This window comes from Nannobrachium achirus (genome assembly GCF_963921795.1).
Source record: "Nannobrachium achirus genome assembly, chromosome: 2".
NCBI classification, from domain to species: domain Eukaryota; kingdom Metazoa; phylum Chordata; class Actinopteri; order Myctophiformes; family Myctophidae; genus Nannobrachium; species Nannobrachium achirus.
The window spans coordinates 37,548,765-37,570,373 of NC_137811.1; the positions used below are offsets into that span (position 1 = coordinate 37,548,765).

The window sequence follows — 21,609 nt, forward strand, 5'->3', positions numbered from 1 at the left end:
ATGACTAAAACTAAATTACATTTCATTCAAAAGACTATGACTAAAATGAAATCGATCATTTGCTGCCAAAATCAACACTAGTTCAAAGGCCAGAAGCATGAGCAATATTTGTGCCAAGTTTGTAGACAATCAATCTGGGAACCCATTGTTTTGCTGTGCTGAATCTGTCTTAAGAGATTAGGAGTCAATTGGATAACTGGTGTGCTGTGTGAACACAAACACACAAAAAGGGCTCTTCAATTCTAGATGTAAGAAAAGCTGGTTAACAGCACACTTAAAAACAAGGCATCAATTGAGTTGCTCTTGTCATAAAAATGTACAGCCTTGATTAACTGCTTCTAAACTGACATGATTTGAAGGCCAAACATCAGGACTGAGTTTATTCTTGTGACAGGAATGCACTATAGCCTTTAAAACGAGTCAGGCTTATAATAAATGTGCTCTTGTTCCTTTCTTCCCTTCCCTGTGGTACATTCCCCATGGAATGTACTGTATGTGCTAATAAAAGATTAAAAATATTGTTTTGATGCTCAAATTAACCTCAGGAAGTATTACGTTGTTTTTATTAGCACATGTATTCCATACATTGCATAGAGCTGGACCACACATGGACATATGATATGACATCATCAACTTGCGTTGATGACGGAGTGGTCCCTATGGAGTAACTATTTCTGATATAAATTAAATATATACAGTTTTAAGAGAATATAGACACTTGGGCAACAGATGTAGATAGCTCTCTGGAATAGTGTAGGCTTAGAGTTTTGTTAAAACACAAGGAAGGGCTCACAGTTTGGCTGTCTCTTTCTAGATCATCCAGACCAGCAAGACTCTACTGGAGAATTACGAAGGGGTCTATGAGAGAATCCTGCAGACCCAGAAAGCAGGTAAGAACTGATGAGATAAAAAGGGAGATACACTAAATGTGACTCGGTGCGAGAATCTCTGATTGCTTGATTGAATACTTTAGCAGTCAGAAATGTAAGTCTAAATTGAAAGAAATGTTTCCCTTCCAGGCAAGGAAGGATACAACTTTAAAGATAAGAGATACCAGTCCATCCACCCAGCAAACACACTTGAATCAAAGTGTTTCCTAAAAGACAAAATGGCTTTAGGTGCAAAAGTACACACTGTCTGCCATATAATCTGTGTATTTAGAATGATGCTTTATAGCAATATATAAATGGTATTGTGTAAGCCTGCCCCCAGCATGGGCTTGCACCAATGCACCATGCTGGTGCAAGTGCATGGTGACAGAAATTGAAAGGAACATGAACATCTTCTTCACTTCACCTACACTGTACTGTACATTCACAGCTCCAGGGTAACTGTAGCTCATGTTTACCAGATGTACTGTATGTGATGCCTCTATATCCAGTCATGTGAAGGGGAGCTCTGTGAATAATAATGTGTTTACTAAATGTGGTCAGAACCCAAATGAATGCATTCAGAGCCATGAGGAAATTACCCCAGCACTGCCTGATTGGCAGCTCATCAGTGTAGTCTGCCAAAATAAAAGATGTGCTCTCACTTGTACTGTACTTGGCCCCTAGTGAACAGTTTCTGTATTACTTCAAAAACCAACAAATATAATGTATGTGTTGCTTTTAAACAGAGGAAAGTAGAGCGGCCATAACTAAAGATGGGTACCAAGAACCAGTACTATTTTGGTACTGACCTAACACTCGTGTCAATTATTTGTGTCATTAGTTTGTACAGGGCCAGACTGTAAACACAAATCAGGGCAGTAATGTAAATGACAGCTGGTAGATCTGATGATGGATTCGTTCACTTTGGCATTTTTTCTTTTTGTAAAATGTGTTACTTGCACAAGTCACTTATAGCTAGCGAAGCCTGATAAAACACCCGGTCAAAAAGAAAAAAAAAAACATTTTAATTTGAAAAATGATTTAGGAAAAAAAAAAATACATCCAAGCACATTCAAATCATATACTGTAAAAATATATATATATATTTTTTTAAGTAATGTAATTCATGACATACCCAGCAATTATTTGCCCTGGGTGAGAATAGTGATAAAAAGCACCAAGAGGGTAAACTGACCAGTAAGACTCCCTAATCGGGAGATAAGCGACCGTAGGTGGCTTATCTCCACAAATAGGGCAAAAATTTGTTTTTCCCAAATCTTCCTGATCCATGTTGATGACATGAGTGTAGACATGCTGTGTAGTGATATTCGTGATTTTAGGGCAAAAACTGTAGGAGCAGTGTCCAAAAATGTGTTTTAAAAATCGGCCTGAAGGTGGCGCTAGAATAGGGCCATGTGAGAAATGAGGGGTGGGGTCTCCGCGTTGCCTTGGCGGACGAATAGGTACCGGCCCCGGCTCTCCCGGACGCTCCTAGCCTGAGTTACGGCATTTTATGTGCGCTGCAGTGGCAGGGGGTCCTCCACTGGGGGCGCCACCACTTTTGCATCCGTTCTGGAGCACCAGGAGTCGGTGGTCCCCGGGAATTCCCCGTGAGCAGCCCCGTTGGGGTGGTCATTTGGTCATTTTTGCACATTTGGTCATTTTTTACATCTGGGGGTCCCCCAGGGACCTGGGGGTCCCTGGGACTCCGGGGGTCCTTGGAGGTTGTAGTTTGGCAGGCAAGGAGTGTGTGTGTAAAATCTGGCATGGATCGGGTCAACGGGTGCGGAGATATAAGCAGGGAAAAAGTGTGACGTGTGACGTGTGAGCACATTTGGACATTTTTTACATCTGGGGGTCCCCCAGTCCCTGGGGCTCCGGGGGTCCTTGGAGGTTGTAGTTTGGCAGTCAAGGAGTGTGTGTGCAAAATTTGGCATGGATGGGGGCAACGGTTGTGGAGATATGAGCAGGGCAAAAGTGTGACGGACTCACTGACTGACTGACTGACGCACAGACAGCCCGTGGAGGTTTTGGTAGTAAATGCGACCTACGGTCGCAATAACCCAGAGTGATGGCAGTCAATTTGACCAAAAGTGTCACGGTCAACGTGAGCATCCACACTTTGGAAGGAACTCGGCGTGTCAAACTTGGCTGCCAAATCCTGCAACGCTGTGTTGTCTTTGTGAATAAATAAGGCCAGACTGTGGCTATGTGATCAATTATTACCCAGGCATACAATGTTGCCCAAGGTTATCCAACTGAAGGCCTGCGTATCAGTCTGAGCCAGGTTGTATGTAGAGAGAGACTGAGGTTGGATAACTCTAAAACGGTGTAGATACAGTATTGTTTCTTTCATATGGTAATATCAGTCTAAATTCACACATTTTGTCCTAAATGGTTCTGATGGTCTTTGTTGGGTCTGCAGCTCTCTGCCATGTCAAACATCAATCTCCGACTAAATAAAACACACACACAACATAAACACAAAACTAGACCACAGGTGTTTCAAAATGTTACAAAGCAGCTTTTGGCCACCAAGCAAGAATAAATGATTGAGGCCCCTTTTAGACGGAAATGGTTTCTATAGAAAACTGTAAAATAGAATGTCAGATATGCTGTCCGTTTAGATGACAACAACGTTTTCGGGGGTTGAAAACGCAACAAAGTGAAACCTCCTTCCAGGGTGGAAATCTTTGAGAACGTTCTACCTTCAGTCTCCATCTGAACAGCAAAAAAACAGGGAAACCAGCAAAACGTGTGATGTCATGGATGACATCGGCGCAGCCATGCTGCGCTGGAGAAGCGAGACAGCTGTGATAGGAAGTAGAGCGGACATTACGTCACTTGTCTCTCTGGCAGTGCGTCACCGCTACCTGGCATGCACACTACAGCGTTTCATTCACTCATGCGTCTTCGTATGGAAAAACGTGACAACGCAATGGGACCTCGCCGTTTTCTCTAGACCGAACAGGGCTAGGGCAACAACGGAGGATGAATTGGTAGAATCTCAACTAAATTATTTCCCTACCTGACTATTAATAATTTTATGTTAGTGGTGTATTTTTAAGCACAGATGCACGCACCACAGTCGGGCCCGCGCACATGTTTGAGCATGCCTGCACACAAAGAAATCCTCAACACTGCAACAAAAGTGCAGAGTGCATGTCCTTGATCAAGATTTAATTAAAATGTCTCTAAGTTGTTTAGATCACAAGCCAATCAATGGATACCATTTGAAACGCAAATGATGGGTTTTGGCTGAACCACTACACTCGCTATGCAAGTCCCACTCTCTCTCTCGAACCTGGTGATTATAATCATTAACCCACAGGATTTAATATTGCCCTTATTAAAAAAGGAAACTTGGGTGGTGTGTTTTGCATAATCTCTAATCTAGGCTCTCTACACTGATGGGGACGCATTTGTGCCAATAGAGGAAGTGTTGCGGACATGCAGCAAAATACCAGTTTTTATTTTTGCTTCTGAGCGGACGGGCCAGAGCGGAGTGGGCACTGGCTGTGCGATGTACAGTAGTGGGGGGAATCAAGATGTGCAGATAGCGAGCGTGACAACAGCCCCCTGGAGCGTTGAACGGCATTTTCCCCCCTCAGCTCCACTCACATGCTCTGGCGCGTGTGTGTGTGTGTGTGTGTGTGTGTGTGTGTCTCTTTGTGTATGCTTATGTCTCTGAGAGTGTGTACATAAACGTATATCTGTCTTCACACATCTGTTGGATAGAAAGTAGGCCAATAGAAAATGTCCCCCTTTCCTGAGAGTATAACATTTCAGCATCAACTAAAGTTGTGAATTATCCATCATACTAGCCCAGCCAGATCCCACTGTACCTTCAAAAGGCTAGGGGGCGTCAATGAACAAAAACAGTTACCTCACCTGACACCGCATATAGGTTCCAAACAGCTCTGTTGCTTGAATCTGGCGTGTATTCATTAATTTTACAAGAAAAGCAGTGTTTGTCTAATAAAACTGACGAAAAAGATTCGGCACCTCAAGGTGTCTAATAAGCAAACTCCCAACTCAAGATATTGTCCCAAGGGTCCATTTCAGCTGTCTTTGCAGCCATCTTGTATTTCCCATGAACATGTACAAGTGTACATGTGAATTTGCTTGGTCACACTTAATTATTCACTGACTGCATCCTACTTCATTATCTATTAAAGCACTTCATAACTGATGTGTATGACATTTTGTCAAAGGTCACAAGCATAAGCCTTTACCTTACAGTCTACATGTGGCAGCATGAGCTCACAGAGAATTGAGTTTGAATTGCCTTGCTCAAAATGAGCTTTCCCCATCTGCCAGACTCCAATTAAATGTTGCTAGGCAACCTCTGCTGAGTGTTGTGTACGAGTGCTGGGTACCATCCTCAGCACAGTCATGCTTCACGTGCATGGCAGGCGTAAATCAAAACACTGTTCCAGTTCCAAGGGCGGAGGCGCACCGTCTCAGGCGTCCTTGATCCACGCGAAACACCGCCGAGCGAGTCGCCATGTCGAGCTTTGCGAAGGTCGCATGAGCCGACTCAGCGCCGTCCGAGTTATGTCGTGATATGGACAGAATCGTAAATATTCGTCCCCCCGACTTTCGGCCCCTCCGCGCGGTCCAAGTGAACACATAGTGTTACAAGCGCATGGCAGTGGCACCCTCAGTGGCATTTACCAAGGGTAAATGCCTAAATCAGTTTGTGGAAACAATTTGTAAACTTTTCTACATTGTGCATTACATCAAAGCAACATCGCTTGAGTGACTTGGCAACAGCAAGATATTTGCATCCTCCCATAGTTGTAAGAAGATCTGTCAGAGATATTGGTCACGCAGCATCTCATCACCCATTCCCCTTGATCCTGTTAAATGATCAAAGATAATGAGCGAACCATCTTCCTTGGTCAGTGTTTCTACTCAGCTGACGTCCCAAAGACGGCCTGGACCCATGTGAGAGACTTATTGCCGTGGCAACAACACCAACATGGGTCTTGGGACACGGGAGCGTGAAGTGCACATTCTTAGTCTGAAGTGTTATCAGTAGGGGTGCAAGAGTTAATCAAACTAATCGATTTAATAGATACAAAATAAACTATAAATATCAAAATAATCTGTGAAATGTTAAAACAATATATTTATATTTAATTTTTTCTTCAAAATAGTTATTTTTGCATGACACTGTTCTGCGTTGAAATATAAAAATGACGTTGATATATAAAAATGCCCTTGCACTTAATCATAATTGATTGAATAATCACTAGATAATCGATAGTCGCAGCCCCAGTTATCGGCCTTGATTCCTTTTGCCAAGCATACACCTCAGTGACCAGCAGTGTAAATATCGTCAACTAAAACTATGGCGAACAATGTTCGCCGACTAACTTTCTTTCACTGACGAAAACTAAAATTATAAAAACTAAGCTATGATGACTAAAACTAAGACTAAATATATTAACAGTTTTGTCAACAAATTAAAAACTAGACTAAAATATTGGGGAGGGACTACTGGAGAAGAGATCTAGTAGAACTAAAAGACAAGTCATTTTATGTTTGGTTGCGCTAAGATGTGCTGTGAGCTTGAATGTAGATCGTCTATTTTCAGCATGAAACCAAGTGTAAAATCAGGCATTACGACATCTTATTACACGGCTTGGTTGAATGCTTGATTCTGATAGGTCAATCGCTGAAATCAGCGGTGTGTTACTTCTGGATAACAGACTGCTCCGCTCTATAACAGACCGATGCCTAATCAAAGGCTCGAAGCACCTGCTGCACTGCGTGAACTTTATGCCGTATCCAACATGACAGCCATGTAAACAAACACACAGTGTCATTTACAACTAAACGTTGCTCTCAAGAATGTTTTAAAAAATATTTGAAGGGAGAAAATAGACAATGCAGTAATTCTGCAATGGATTCTATTTGATCAACTTCCTTGTGTTTCCTGAAGGGATTTGATAGCAATAACGACCACTGAGTCAGACGTTATCCCTTACATCGATGCCCACCAAAATACATTTTTTTGGCAACAAAATCAACTAGATTTAGTCAACTAAATCTAAAACATTTCAGATTATTAAAATATTACTAAAACTAAATACATTTTTTATCAAAAGACTTAACTAAAACTAAATCAAAATTTGCTGTCAAAATCAACACTGGTAACAGAACGTTTCCCCCGTTTGCTGTGACATCACAAGCAACGCATCCCTGAGTTGACGTGATATGCGCCACGCGGAGCCGAGCAGCAGAGAAGGAGAGGAGGCGGGAAAGAAGCTCCTAAGGAGACAAATCCCTCCTCTGTTCAGAGGCTTGATGCTAATCCACAGTGAAAGAACGTCACGTCTGTCTGCCCACGCCACGCCACTCCTCTCCCCTTACTTTCTCGCTTAATTTCTCTCTTCAGTTCCCTTCTCACCACGTCATCCTTTCTTATATTGGTCTCTAACCTCGGCTTTCCTCCCTCTCCTTCTCTTTGTCTACCACCGTTTCTGACTCACTCTCTCGCTCTCTCTGACTCTAACATTCTCTTTCTTAGTTAAGTTATTGTATTTTCTTCAGCGGGACCAGATTCCATTCTATTCATACAGTATCCCTTGAGACCACAATTTTGGGCTTGTCAGCATAGGTGAAAAAACAATTTCTCACACACACACACACACACACACACACACACACACACACACACACACACACACACACACACACACACACACACACACACACACACACACACACACACACACACACACACACACACACAACCTCACTTGTTGCAGCTTGAAGATCGTCTATTTTTAGAATAATCTAGAATTCTTTAGTCAGTGGTTAAATTGCTAATGAAATGGAACCCAGGGCAATTCTGCCTTCCTTGCCCTGCCTGATGTATTAATTTTCCACATGAAACGGAATATTGAGGTGGGATTTAACAGCGGGGGGGATTCACATAGGACTGACTTATGGCATATGACACAAACATGTATCAATTAGAGATGTTACCGATCAATCGGCAATGGATCGGATCGGGCCGTTCAAAGCGTGATCGGTGATAATCGGTGGTTTAGATCAAAAGGTAAATTCACCGATCCGATCCGATCGGTGCATCCGATCAACCAGCCGTTCAGTATGCCCACTTGAGGCCATTTTGGGGTATTGATTTCCACAGTGCTGAAGGAATAATGAGTTACTGCTATGATAATAAATACATAGTAATGCTGGTAAATAACTATAAGGCAAATATATAAATGAATTCACGAGTGAATTAATTAATTAAAGTTAAAACATTAACATTTAGAAAATATAAATAATATATAAATAATAACTTGATCGGATCGGTGATTGATCGGTATCGGGTGATCAAACTTTTGTGATCGGTGCTCGGTGATCGGTTCCAAAAAACCTGATCGGACCATCCCTATTCCCTAGTATCAATAGATTAACACTTCTTTTCGTCTTAGTATGGTTACATGGACAAAAAGTATAGACTGTTGGAATGGCATTCTCGTCAAAGAAAGAACATATTCGCCATACTTGATCAATTCCAGGAAATAAAGATTATAGGGACTGGCAATTGACAACACACCACCAATCCATCTTGGTACCGCTACAAAACTATCACCTATAGAAAGATGTTATAACTTATGACTATACTATTGTATCGGTCATCCCAAACACATACTTAAATCCAGTGGTGTAAAGTAACTAAGTACATTTACTTAAGTACTGTACTTAAGTACAGTTTTGAGGTATTTGTACTTTATTTGAGTATTTCCAGTTTTCAGTACTTTCACTTCTACTCCACTACATATGGGATCCACTACATTTATTTGAAAACTATAGTTACTAGTTACTTTGCTGATATAAATTATGATATGCTAAAACATACATAAACTGCACTTTATTACACTCTATTTTATACCTTGGCTATTTGAAAATAGCCGATCTACAAGCTTACAACGCGTCGCGATGCGACGTGTTGTGAGCTTGTAGATCTGCTATTTTCAAACATTTTGTACTTTTACTTTTGGTACTTTAAGTACATTTTGATGCCAATACTTTCATACTTTTACTCAAGTACATTTACTTGTAACGGAGTACATCTACAGTACAGTATTGATACTTTTACTTAAATACAGTACAGTACTTTTTCCACCTCTGCTAAAATCTCTAAAACTAGTATGACACGTGTTACCCCCTATGATGAACTTCTGAAGCGCATGCTTTACTTTGTGTGGAATTTATATGTTGATATGAATCATTAAACATTGACTTGCTTGTCAACGTCTTAACACATATGGTGCCAACCCCGAGTTTCCCGAGTTTGTATTGGTACCACCGCTGTGCCAACTCAGAGTTTCCCGAGTTTGTATTGGTACCACCGCTGTGCCAACCCAGAGTTTCCCGAGTTTGTATTGGTACCACCGCTGTGCCAACCCCGAGTTTCCCGAGTTTGGGCCGTTTTTGAAGATTTCTTTTTTTTTTTTTTCTTCAAAGTTTTTTTTTTCAAAAATGTTTTTTGGACCTCCAGAAATGTGTTAGGCATGATCGCGATCGCGAAATTGCATGTTTAACCCCCATACCAACCCATTCTTTCAAACATGGCAGCCATGTTTGTTTACATCTGAAGAAAACATAATGGCTGATAAATCATGAATGCCTGAACGGATTTCCAAGCGGATTTTTTTGTTTGAAAGATGTGAACAGTGGGCACACACGTGGTGCATCATCTAGGCATGGGCGTGCACGATCCGTGCACTATAAATTACATGGAAGTCTATGGAGACCATGGCATCGCGGGACATTGAAGAGAAAAAATCATGGCACCAAAAAAGTTAACATCACTTGTTTGGCAAAATAAAAATGTCCAAATTGATCGATGTTACTCTCATCTGTCATCTGTAATGGTGACTTATGCCTTCCACAAGATGAGAGAAAATGTGGAAGTAGACAAAATAGATTGTCACCCATCTCATTAGGAAAGATGTTCTTGCTCTTCTGTTTCCACAAATCATCCGGAACACTCGCCATGAAAACTGACATGATTCTTTTGCATCGTCTCTCTCTCTCTCTCTCTCTCAGCGATGGAGTTCCATGAAAACCTGCATGACATGGCGGTGAAGGAGGGCCTGAAGGGACGCAAGTTGCACAAGGCTGTGGAGAGCTTCACCTGGAATATCACTATACTAAAGGTGAGGTGGGCTGCTCACACAGTAGTCAAATTCTGAGTGTACAAATGCAACCACATTTGTTACTCTCAGACTTGGAAGTGTAATACAACATGGTCTCGGCTTTCTTAGCAATCAAGCTAATAGAATGTCTGAGATCATCTTGCACAATCATCTGCCCCTTCCAATGGTTTATAACACTTCACTCTCCCTAAAACCCCACTCCTCTTCCAATCCTCCTCTTCCAATGTTCTTATAAAATTATGTTTTAACCTTTTTGTAAATTGTGGTTTCACTTCCTGAAGCATAATAAGAAAATGCATAGATTTCTGTCACTGGCTGATAGAGCTACAGTCCCATATTATGAGAAGGGGGGAAAATGCAATTCCCAATGAATTATGCAGCAGTGGCACACTCTCCTGGCTCAACTCAACCGCCTGGAGACATCAAATATGAATTATAGCTGATCACGACTCGTGATGTCATCTTAATTAATAAGAATGCAGGAGGTCATTCATTAATAATTGTCCCTCGTGTTGGCATTGGAGGTTGAATTGAAAGCCATGATAAATAAATCTGGTGTTAAGTATTTTTTAAGGCTATGCATTGATCCCAGTGTTCCTGCCAGAACTGGACTGAGCCAAAAGAAAATAAATAATAATCAGTTAACTTTGGGAAATCTTCTTCTGTAAACAGACACCATACACCATAATATTTTCTTTAGCCACTTTGTGTTGTTTGAGGATATTCATTTGCATCACTCGAGAGGGTTTTTCCTGGCTCAGAAAGGGCCTTTGGTGGGTGACCATGCAAAGCATTAAGCATGAGCCGTTCGCATCGCCACTACACGCAACAGTAAATAAAATGAGCCTGGGGTAAAGGGAAAGGAAAATATACCTTATGTCTTCGGTGTACGGTGTACGCCCAAGTTGTGTTCCTATGATGTCAAATATTTAGTTTCATTTCATCAGGGTGTACACTTGGGCATTTCATGGGAAAAATACGCAGAAAACAAACACTGCAGGAGGCTAGCTGTCTGTAATATGGTCAGTCGCTCTGTCTTTGTCCGCCTGTCTGTGATAATCTCACAAACCGCTGGATGGATCAGCGAAAACAATTGTATACACACTGCCAGTAGGCCAAAGATATTTATTTGTTTCTATTCGTTTCTCCCCACATACGTTATACTTATAAGATCTACTCACATCAGAACAATGGAATTTAGGTTAGAAATCAACAAAGAGTGCCGTTAGCTAAGCCGACACTGTCATCAAGGCCATGCATTTTATGTGATTCACCTCTTCCAATTAAAGGGACAGGCAGACCTGCTGAAGCACGCCAGGAGTGAAGTTCAGGAGAACCTGAAGCAGATCCACTACGCTGCTCTCACCTGTAGCCTGTGTAAAGGTGGTCCCACTGGCTCATCCACCGGCTCCACCGAATCCAAGAACCGACGCAGTCTGGAGGCCATCCCAGAGAAGGCCACAGCAGAGGATGAGCTCACCGACGAGGACAACTGAAAAACAGCCTTCCTCACTCTTTGCTGCTTAGGTTGTCTTCGTCCTCTTACAGATAACCCATCCAATCTCAACCCCAAGCTCAAAACCCCAACACCCCGTAACATAACCACACACAGTGCTGCTTTCCCAATCATTCATTCTACTGGCACCAGTGCTTTTTCCATATTCTACAGTACAGCTTCTTGGATAGATGGATACCTTTATTGATCCCGCTGGGGAATTTCAGTCGCCCAGAGGCAGCACAGCACTAAACCTCAAGAGACTCACCACTTTTGTATCAAGTTCAAATGTCCTCTGTATTCCATGCACACCCTTCCATTCCATACTCAATCTCTGCAATGAGTTACTCCACAAAGATACTTGATAACCAGTAGTGGTACTGATTTAGGTGCATTGTTTTAAACGTTTTCAGGTAAAAGTTTGGTAATTGTACTAAAGAAAACAGTTTTTCAAGACACATACAATAATTGACTGCACATTTTGTGTTTGCTGTTATCATCCTTCTGTTGTCGCACATATTGTGATATTTGTTATCACAAAGAATAATCTGGGATTCTTGTGGCTATAACAACTCTTCATATAGTGTATCTACCACAGTGCCATACATACAATGCATATACTGTATACAGTATATATATGTAGAGTTCCCATTGCTTTCTCCGAACATAAACCCCCAGCCCTAATCCTCACAGCTCCAGTATAGCTGACTGTAGCCATGCACCCGTCTCTTCATTGTTCTGGGTGAGCTGGGAGAGCGCCAAGTGAACTTGCAGCCACAGGAAAGTCTTAAGGCAGAGTGACCTGCCGTTCTGAGGACAAAGCACTTCGACATAGTGGACGTGGGTGTTGCCCCAGGAGACAATTAAAAAGAAAGGTTGGTAGGGAGGGGAGACATTGTACTTTGGACTTGGTCAAAGGATTTCTAAAAAGCACAATTTTACAAAAGGGTTTCTGACCAGTCGGAAACCAGAGCTGTGAATGTAATGGGAAGGAATGGGAAATGAGCGGGAAAATAAATGACAGAACAGGGGAGGGAGAGAAAAATGAATGAAAGAGACATGTTCTTGTCTGCCAAAAACGTATAATATACTATGTGTGTGTATGGAGATTTCTGTTACTTAGTTTTTTTCTCAACCTGCATCATTTTATTATTGTATACTTAATGGAAATAAGATTTATTTTGTAAAAGATATATATGGCTTGTCCACGGAAAAACAAACAAAAAAAAAAGAAAAAAAAATTGTCTGTACACTGTGTACAGAGCTAATATTTAGAAGGTGCCGCTACAAAGTGACCATGGAACTTTCCCACTGGAGAGTTCCTTTGTTTAGACAGAGGGACAAATAGAGAATGTACATTTCCAGCATGTGTGTGGTCCACGCAGGCAGACTAATACAGTGGTGCTCAACCTTCTTTGGAGCAGGGCCCACTTGACGATGTCGAAAGCATCGGCCACCCACCCGTCTGACCACTTAACATGACAGCCCGATGAGTCTCTACCGGAGACCCAACGAGTCTCTACTGCAGTGTTTCTCAAACTTTTACATTTCAAGGTTTCCCCTTAACTCTGACAGCATAAAAATTGAATCAAATGGGCCTGTTAGGGTTCTTTTGGTTCCATATTGTATACTGTTAGAGTTAAGGTCTTTGCACACTGCTGCGTTTCTCGGGCCGAATATCGGAGTTAATTTCGGAGTGCGTGAATAAAAAAATCAACCTCACGTTATGTCAATCACGTTTGCACACTGCCGCCCGTTTTGTATTTATTTTCGGACCAGGGTTGATTTCCCTTGCTCTCTCTCTCTCTCTTTCCTCTCTCTCCCTGGCCTACGGCTTTCGGATTTCCAAAACGCAACGAAAACACGCAGTGCAGTGTGCAACCACCTTTACTGACTTGTACCTCCATAAAGGAACCCACAGAGTCCCTGGAATCCACTTTGAGAACCACTGTCTTATGGAGTCTCCTACTGACCGATGACCTGGCCATCAAATTACTGGCTTAGGAATGTGACAAAAATGAAACAAATCTCCATGAATTCAAGTCTTCATAGGGTGGGTAATTGACAGAAAATAATAAATTTTTGGGGTGAACTACTCCTTTAAGTGATCGGCTGGGTGGGCAGCGTGTATTTTCAGAGCATGTTTATTTTAATGATGAATCAATCGATTGGGCACTGGCTTGGATCAATGGAGCTAACGTATTAAGTTCCAATTTATCTGTATCACAATGAAAACTAATTTTCAAGGTTTTAAAGAAGAAAAAAAATACTATGAAATGTTTTTAACATTTTCTTTTTTAACTCATTGAGTGCCTATCCCGAATTAGTTCGGGATATATGATCGTATCACAGGGTGCCTATCCCGAACAAGTTCGGGATATAAAAAAAAAAAAAAAAAAAAAAAATGTTTTTTTTTGAAAAAAAATGTTTTGAATTTTTTTTTTTTTTTTTTGGACCCCATCAAATCTGGTGAACATGATTTCAATCGCGATTTTGCATGTTCCACCCCCATACAACCCCATCTAACATACAGGGCAGCCATTTTTGTTTACATTACATGTAAAACATAAGGGCGATTATCTCAAGAATGCCTGAACGGATTTCCAATCGGATTGTTTTGTTTGAAAGCTGTGAACAAACTGCACAAATCCACTCCAATGCAATCCAGGATTGCATTGGATTTTTCAGAGCTCATTCTTCTCTGTTTTTTTCCCATGCATGAGGTGTGCAAGGTTTAATCATGGCTAAGTTGACGAAAATAAGGCTTCTAAAATGCTTGGTAGCCAATAGCTAACTTCAAGCTAACTTCATCCTCTTCCTGTACATGCAGTCATGCACAAAGGAAAGTGTTCAGGCAAGTCATGGCTGCAGGGCTTCTGCATATACCAGCATATCTCTATGGGATTTTCTCTGGCCACTGGGCGCCCTCTAGTGGTGAAAGGGGTGGCACTAAATGAGTTAATAAGGTCAGAAATCAGAATATTCGTTTTCTTTTTTTTTTTCCTTTTTTGCCAATCATGGGGGCCCACTTGCAATATCCTCACGGCCCAACAGTGGGTCCCGGCCCATGGGTTGAAAACCACTGGTCTAATAGAAATCACAACCAGCAGCTGTTTGTCATGGAAGCACACATGGAGGTAATCACATGGAAACATCTTTTATATTCTGCTTGTACTCGTCACTCTGTGTGTAATTTATTCACCTTTAAATCATCGTCAGATGAATAAAGCCCAATTCGTAAGAAGGGAGTCACACACCAAAATTGCCAATCTACAAGCTTGTGATGCATTGTGAGCTTGCAGAGCGGCTATTTCCGGCATTGGTCCTTTCCTTTCAGGGTGCCAAAAGCGTCTGCAACCACTAAACATTGATGTATTGTTTTCAGGTCTGCAGCAGCGGTACATGAGCATTTCAATGTTCCTATATGAGCAGTAGACTTTTTTTCTACATTGTTGCAATGCCATAGTCATTATACGTTGCGTTACACTACATGAACTGTTCCACTGAGCTTTGAGACTTGCACGGTACATTCCTCTTGTGTTCACAAAGATTGCACAAATGTATCTAAATTGCATTTGTATTTGTATGAGAAAATGGATAAACTAACACTGAGGAATTTTCTGTGTGGTATTCACTGAAGCAGTCCCGGCTACTAATTTAATGACGGTGGCCATTTGGAAATGATTGTGCAATTCGTTCCTGTTGTGAAGATATTAGGAGGAAGGTGATTATCTCTGAGTGGTTTGATGAGTCACCTCCAAGTTTACAGCTACTCCATTCATTACATTTCCTTCATTTGTAGAAGATATTAAGAGTCCGATATGTTCAACTTGCAGACTCAAAGGCGGAGACAGAGTGCATATAAAAAAAAGCCATAATTGTCTCCACCAGCCGAAGGCTGAGGGAGAGTATGTTTTCCCCTCCGTCCGTGTGTCCGTCCGTCCGTCCGTGCGTCCGTCCGTCCGTGCGTGCGTCCGTGCGTGCGTCCTCGCAGTTTGTGAGCGCCAAATCTCAGTCGCCGTTGGCCCGGTCACTGCCAAAGTGAGCACACACATTCCCTGGATGCCAATCTAGAACCTCTGCCCTAAATTTTTCAAATGGGCCTTTTCTAGCGCCAACTAGTGGCCGATGTTTGCTAAACACATTTCTGTGCACTACTCTTACAGATTTTGTCCAAAAATCCTACAAATCGGTAGGCAATATCTCGACAGTCATGTGATTGACACGGATCTGTCCGATTTTGCATATTCCATCCTGATTGGCTAAGATTGGCTTCCAAAGTTTGTGGGATTGAGCCGTTTTGAACAAAATGCCTCAAATCACAAACGCAAAGTGCAATTATCATGAAATCGCGCACACACGTTCCCACTAGGCCGAGGAAGAAATGCCACTTAATTTTTTTTAAATCAGCCTCATGGTGGCGCTATAACAGCCCGATTTGTGGTTTTACCTATAACTCCACCGATCAGTTTCAAACTTTGTAAGCACACTCCCTAGAGGCTAAGGATAAACCTTTGCCCTGCATTTTTCACATCAGCCTTTTATAGCGCCACCTTTGGGCCGACTTATGTAAAACACATTTTTGGATATTACTCCTTGAGATTTTATCCAAAAACTAGAAGCAGTGCTCTTCCGAGCACAGGTCTCCACCAGGCCACACAAATCGGCCTGTTATAGCGCCACCATGAGGCTGATTTAAAAAATGTGGGGCAGAGGTTCTGAATTAGCATCCAGGGAGTGTGTGTGCTCAGTTTGGCAGTGATCGGGCCAACGGCGCCAGAGATTAGCTGGTAACAACCAGGCCACACAAATCGGCCTGTTATAGCGCCACCATGAGGCTGATTTGAAAAATGTGGGGCAGAGGTTCTAGATTGGCATCCAGGGAGTGTGTGTGCTCAGTTTGGCAGCGATCGGGCCAACGGTGACTGAGATTAGCTGCTCACAAACTGTGAGGACGCACGCACGGACGGACGGACGGACGGACGGAGGGGAAAACATACTCTCCCTCAGCCTTCGGCTGGTGGAGACAATCATGCAAATCGGTACACAGTATCTCTATAGTCATGTGATCAAGTCCGATATTTCACATTCCATCCTGATTGGCTAATATTAGCTTCCAAAGTTTGCAGGATTGCTCCGTTTTTGAACAAAATGCCTCAAATCATCAACGCAGCTTGCGATTACCGTGACATTTGCCACACATATTCCCACTAGGTCAAGGAACAAATGCTACCTTTTTAACATTGTCCTGTTATAGCGCCACCAGCAGGTAGACTTTAGCAAAACACATTTTTGGAACACAATGCTTGAAATCATGCATGCAGCGTCCGATTGCCATGAAAGATCTAAGGTGAAGAACATATGCCACCCTTTTTACATTGGCCTATTATACAGTAGCACCACCAGGACGCACGGCCTGGTGGAGACCTGTGCTCGGAAGAGCACTGCTTCTAGTCTTTAACTATTTTTACGACACAAATTAAATCTCACCAATGGTGGACAAAGTACTCAATCTCAGCACTTGAGCCAAAGTATGGATACCTCTGGTCAAATACTACTCAACTACATGTGAAAGTACTGGAATACTTGCTTTTAAGAAATACCTAAGTATCCAAAAGTACACCTAAGTATCCAAAAGTACATGCTTTTAAAAATACAAATTACAAAGTATATTTTCAATGCATCTTCTTTTTGTAGATTCAATCCTCATCACGGGTATGAAAAGAATCACACCCAGTGTGAATGAGCGGTGCAGGCTGCTCCACAGCACCGCCGGGTGGCTGCAGCTGGTTTTGGCTTACTCATACGGACATACATAAGGACAGACATACACACTCGGTCAAATGTTGGAGCGGCAGGCACAGCTCACAAATAGAGAAAATGTCCCTTAGTCCGAGCGTTTTGTGCACAAATCGTGCACTTTATGATAGAAGCATGACATTTGGCACACAGAACATGCCATATGGAACATTTTTGGCTATAGGGCCATCGCAGATTTGTCTTGGGAAACTTTTAGGAACCAATTAAAGTTGGGCTCTCATAGACTTTACTATACTATAAATAATACAAAAAATCACACCCGTGTGAACTGAGCGGTGGTCGTGGAGGCTGCGCAACAGCAAAACAAATATATATATACCTGTATATATATATATATAATAAAAAAAATATTAAACAAAATATTAATAATAAAATGCATGTCACTCAGGCCGCCACTGGTATCCATCCATTGTGTGTGTGTGTGTGTGTGTGTGTGTGGGGGGGGGGTCTGGCCTGGCCTGGCCTGGCCTGAACAACAGCGCCCCTCCCTTAACATGTGTGGTCAAAAAAGGTACTGTAGGCTACAGACAGACAGACACGGAGACAGACAGACATACCCACACACACGGCCACGTATAGGAGCGTTGTGACCACCGCTCAAAAATAAATATGCTTTAAGTAGCATGTGAAGGGTCAAACTAGGTTTTTTTCGGGATTCTGAGTCCAATGCAAGCATTAGTTTTGCACAACAAACATTCCTTTCCGAAATACGGCCCCCACAAAACTGTGAAAAGTGACGACTCATCACTAAACCATAGTTTTATGGGGGCCGTTTTTAGCCCCAAAGATGTTTTTTGTGCAAAACAAATGCTTGCATTGGATTCAAAATCATGACACACCCCTAGTTTGACCCCTCACATGCTACATAAAGCATATTTATTCTTTGTATTGTTTTACTGTATAGTATAGTAGCAGACCTACAATATCACTGTTGTGAGCTTGCTATTTTAGAAAAATCTAGAAAATTTGTGCAAGTCTTTGAATATTTTTTACCCAATTCTATAAATATCTTCTAAACCCTTCTCAGGTTTTTGAAAAACTTTTTCATTTCAAGGACCACTAGAATTATATGTATTTGGTCCCTGACCCCCATCTCTAAATATTATGTATAAGGGACCCCCCAGGAGCAAATATTTGAGTTACAAATGTTCACTTTAAAAAAAGATGTGATTTGCACAAATTTTCATGATTAAATATCAGATCTACAAGCTCTCAGCGCGGCACTCGGTGCCGCACTGTGAGCTTGTAGATCTTATATTTTTCAATAGCTAAAGTATGAAATAATTCCAGGTCTTAATGGGTCGATCCAGAGCAATTTACAATAAGCAAGGACGGCACGAGATAATAATAGCCTAGCATAGAAGTAGTCATCTAAACACGTAGTTAGACCAAGAACCTAATCAATCAAATCAAAACATCAATAGTCTGTATATTGAAGCTACACACACACTCTATAGCTTCCATGTACGATAGGATGCTAAGTGGAAAATGGCCTGATGTCGGTCTATATAAAAATGCTATTTAAATTACATTTTAGCCTTTGCATAAGCCTGTTGGTGGTCATTAAGGGTTGGCAAGTGTTTGTTGCCATTCATTAGGAAAGTGTTTCTCAAATTGGGGTCCAGGGTTCCTTGAAGGGGTCCTAGATGGACCCTTACGAGTCTGTAACTCTGACAGTATAGATTTGTATACTGAAGAGAAGTTTGAGAACCACTGCTATGGGAGTTGCAGACATTCTGCTTGAATTTCTTTCATTTACAGTATTTGAGAAGTAATTTGAACTAGGGCTGCATGGCAATTGATGAAAATATATCTAAACCAAAAATCTTCCCATAATATATCAACGAATCAACATGAAATAAATCCTAATATATTTTTTTAATTATCTACTAAATCAATTAGTCTGATTAAGCACTTGAAAGCCCTGTATTATACATTAGGCTACTTCATTATGCAATATGGTTGGCGTGCAAAAATAGCGAAAATTGGTGAAGATATAGGGGCTGTTATAGAGCCGTTGTACACTAGTGTAAGTGGCATGGTTGCCATGTCTGCCTATAAGAAACTTTGAGCTTGTGTCTCTGTAAAGTTGCTTGAAAATATTGGTAATTGCAGGTTGCAGTTTTTTGGCCTTGTTTCCAAAAGTATACCGGTAGTTGTTTCCTAATGTTGTTTAAACCAGCAGTTCTCAAACATTTTCATGTCAAGGACCCCCAAATTAATATGTACAGTAGCCTAATTGTCCGCTTATCCCCCATCTGAAAACATTTTATGCCAGGGAAATGTAAAAATATTTAAAATTCTTGATTTTTCACTGAAAGAATTTATTTTGAAAATGGCAAGCTACAAGCTCACAACGCGTCATGTAGCCTATAGTCGCTTCTTTTGGGCTTGTTTTCGCAGTCCTGGTTGCTTATTCATCTGGCAACACCGGTAAGTGGTTAAATTGTTCTTTTTGGTGAGGCATGCTAGACCATAGAACAGACATTGTTGAAAAGATTTCAACTAGTTCTCAGGTCAGGGGAGATTTCTCTGAAAGATAACGAGTGCAGCACGATAACAGCATCTAAACCATTCCCGGTAACAATGCTATGTGTGATGTAACTGTGTCCCGTTGCTATACTCCACAAATCTATCAGAAGAGATGTGAGGTGCGAGAAAAGATGCATCCTAAAACTGTCTTTCAACGTGTCCTTTCCCACATCTTGCTTCAACTGTAGTGCGTAGGCTATTCATATGGTGGTGGCCATCTTTCCAGAGCATGATCTAAATGGCCACCCTGTGAAAATGGTCTATAGCCTTTATGCTTGCACTTTAACATACTGTCCATACTTTATTAGGATTTGATAATGTCTTAACTCCAGTGTGTTTGCCTCTATTAATCTATGGAAATGCATTGCAAGTACACCCATACTACTTTATGAAAATGCACATAATGTTTTTACATGGGTGTAATAGCTCAATTTTGTCTAGAAGTGTAATCATTTATTTTGTGTTACAAACATGTAAGTATAACATCTTGAAGATTTTCACTAGTAGACTACTTAATTACTGTGTATTTACGTTTCTCCATAGGTGAACATAATACAGTCAGATAAATGCCTTTTTAGTGTAGCCTACATGAAATGCCACCTTTTGTCATTTTTTTAAATCCACATATAGATTTGCAAACCCTCTAAAGCAATCGTCAGTGGACTGTAATGTAATATATCCCAATTTTCGTCTGCTGCTCATTTTAATTTTTCCTCGGTAAAACCCTGTTATACTAGTTGTACACCAGTGTTATTTTCACAGTGACACTGGTGCGCAACTAAGAACACACAGCAGTGTAGCCTGTCATTCTCATTTCTGCCCTTCGCAGATCTCACTGCTAGTATTTTAACTGGACCGACAGAGAGTCTAGTCTCTCTAACAGTCATCATATTTCTGTTGTTAACCATTTCTACTGACAAAGGAGTAGAACAAAAAAAGGGTTAGGTAGGTCTACAACTGTCTCTTTATGTGTCAATTCCTTGGAACACTCACAAATAAACTGTGTTGAATAGTTAAGATTGTGTCTGTGACTTATTTTTGGAGCTGTGTGAAACACAGGCTCCCTATACGTGGCTGTGTGGGTCTGTGTGTGTGTGTGTCTGTCTGTGTGTCTGTCTGTCTGTGTGTATGTAGCCTGAACTTCCTAAACTTCGGCACGCCACTAGTCCCACAGTTTTGCCACCACACACTCGCGCCATATGTCAAATCGACCGGCTTACTCGGGAATCGTGGGCTATTACTTTTCTAAGAGAAAGGTTCTATAGTTTAATTGATATTAATTTATTAGTGAATTAATTTTCCCCATTGACTTATAATGGGAATCGCAAAAACTCACATTCAATTATTTGTCTCTCGCAAACCATAGGGGCTAGAGTTTCAAGACTTGGAGAGGAGGTTCATAATGATTTCAAGGATTAAATAAAAAATAATTGTGTCATTTGGCCGCATGGTGGCGCCATAACACCCCACTTTACGTTTTGGCCTGTAACTCTTGAACCGTAGGTCGGAAAATTAAAAATATTTTTTCCCTGGATTCCTTGGGTCATGACGCATCTCCCCATATAGGCCACGCCCATTTGCGCCATGATAGATTTTCCGCCATCTTGAATTTTCTCCAAAACACACTTTTTGCTCCTTTTCCTACATATTTTCTTCAAATGTCACAAAAATCGGTACACATGATCCACACACACACACACAC

At 41.4% G+C, this 21,609-nt stretch overlaps 1 protein-coding gene across 1 annotated transcript in view; it reads left to right on the forward strand.

Moving 5' to 3' along the window:
* The window catches only part of plcl2 (phospholipase C like 2), a gene marked incomplete at its 3' end in the record, with an annotated part of 43,217 nt that extends 31,661 nt beyond the window's left edge, over positions 1-11,556 (forward strand). The window contains exons 4-6 of the mRNA XM_080737345.1: positions 815-890; positions 9,951-10,060; positions 11,350-11,556. Coding sequence (XP_080593471.1) covers positions 815-890; positions 9,951-10,060; positions 11,350-11,556 — 393 coding nt within the window. The remainder of the gene's footprint in view (positions 1-814; positions 891-9,950; positions 10,061-11,349) is intronic.
* Positions 11,557-21,609: the final 10,053 nt, after the last annotated feature.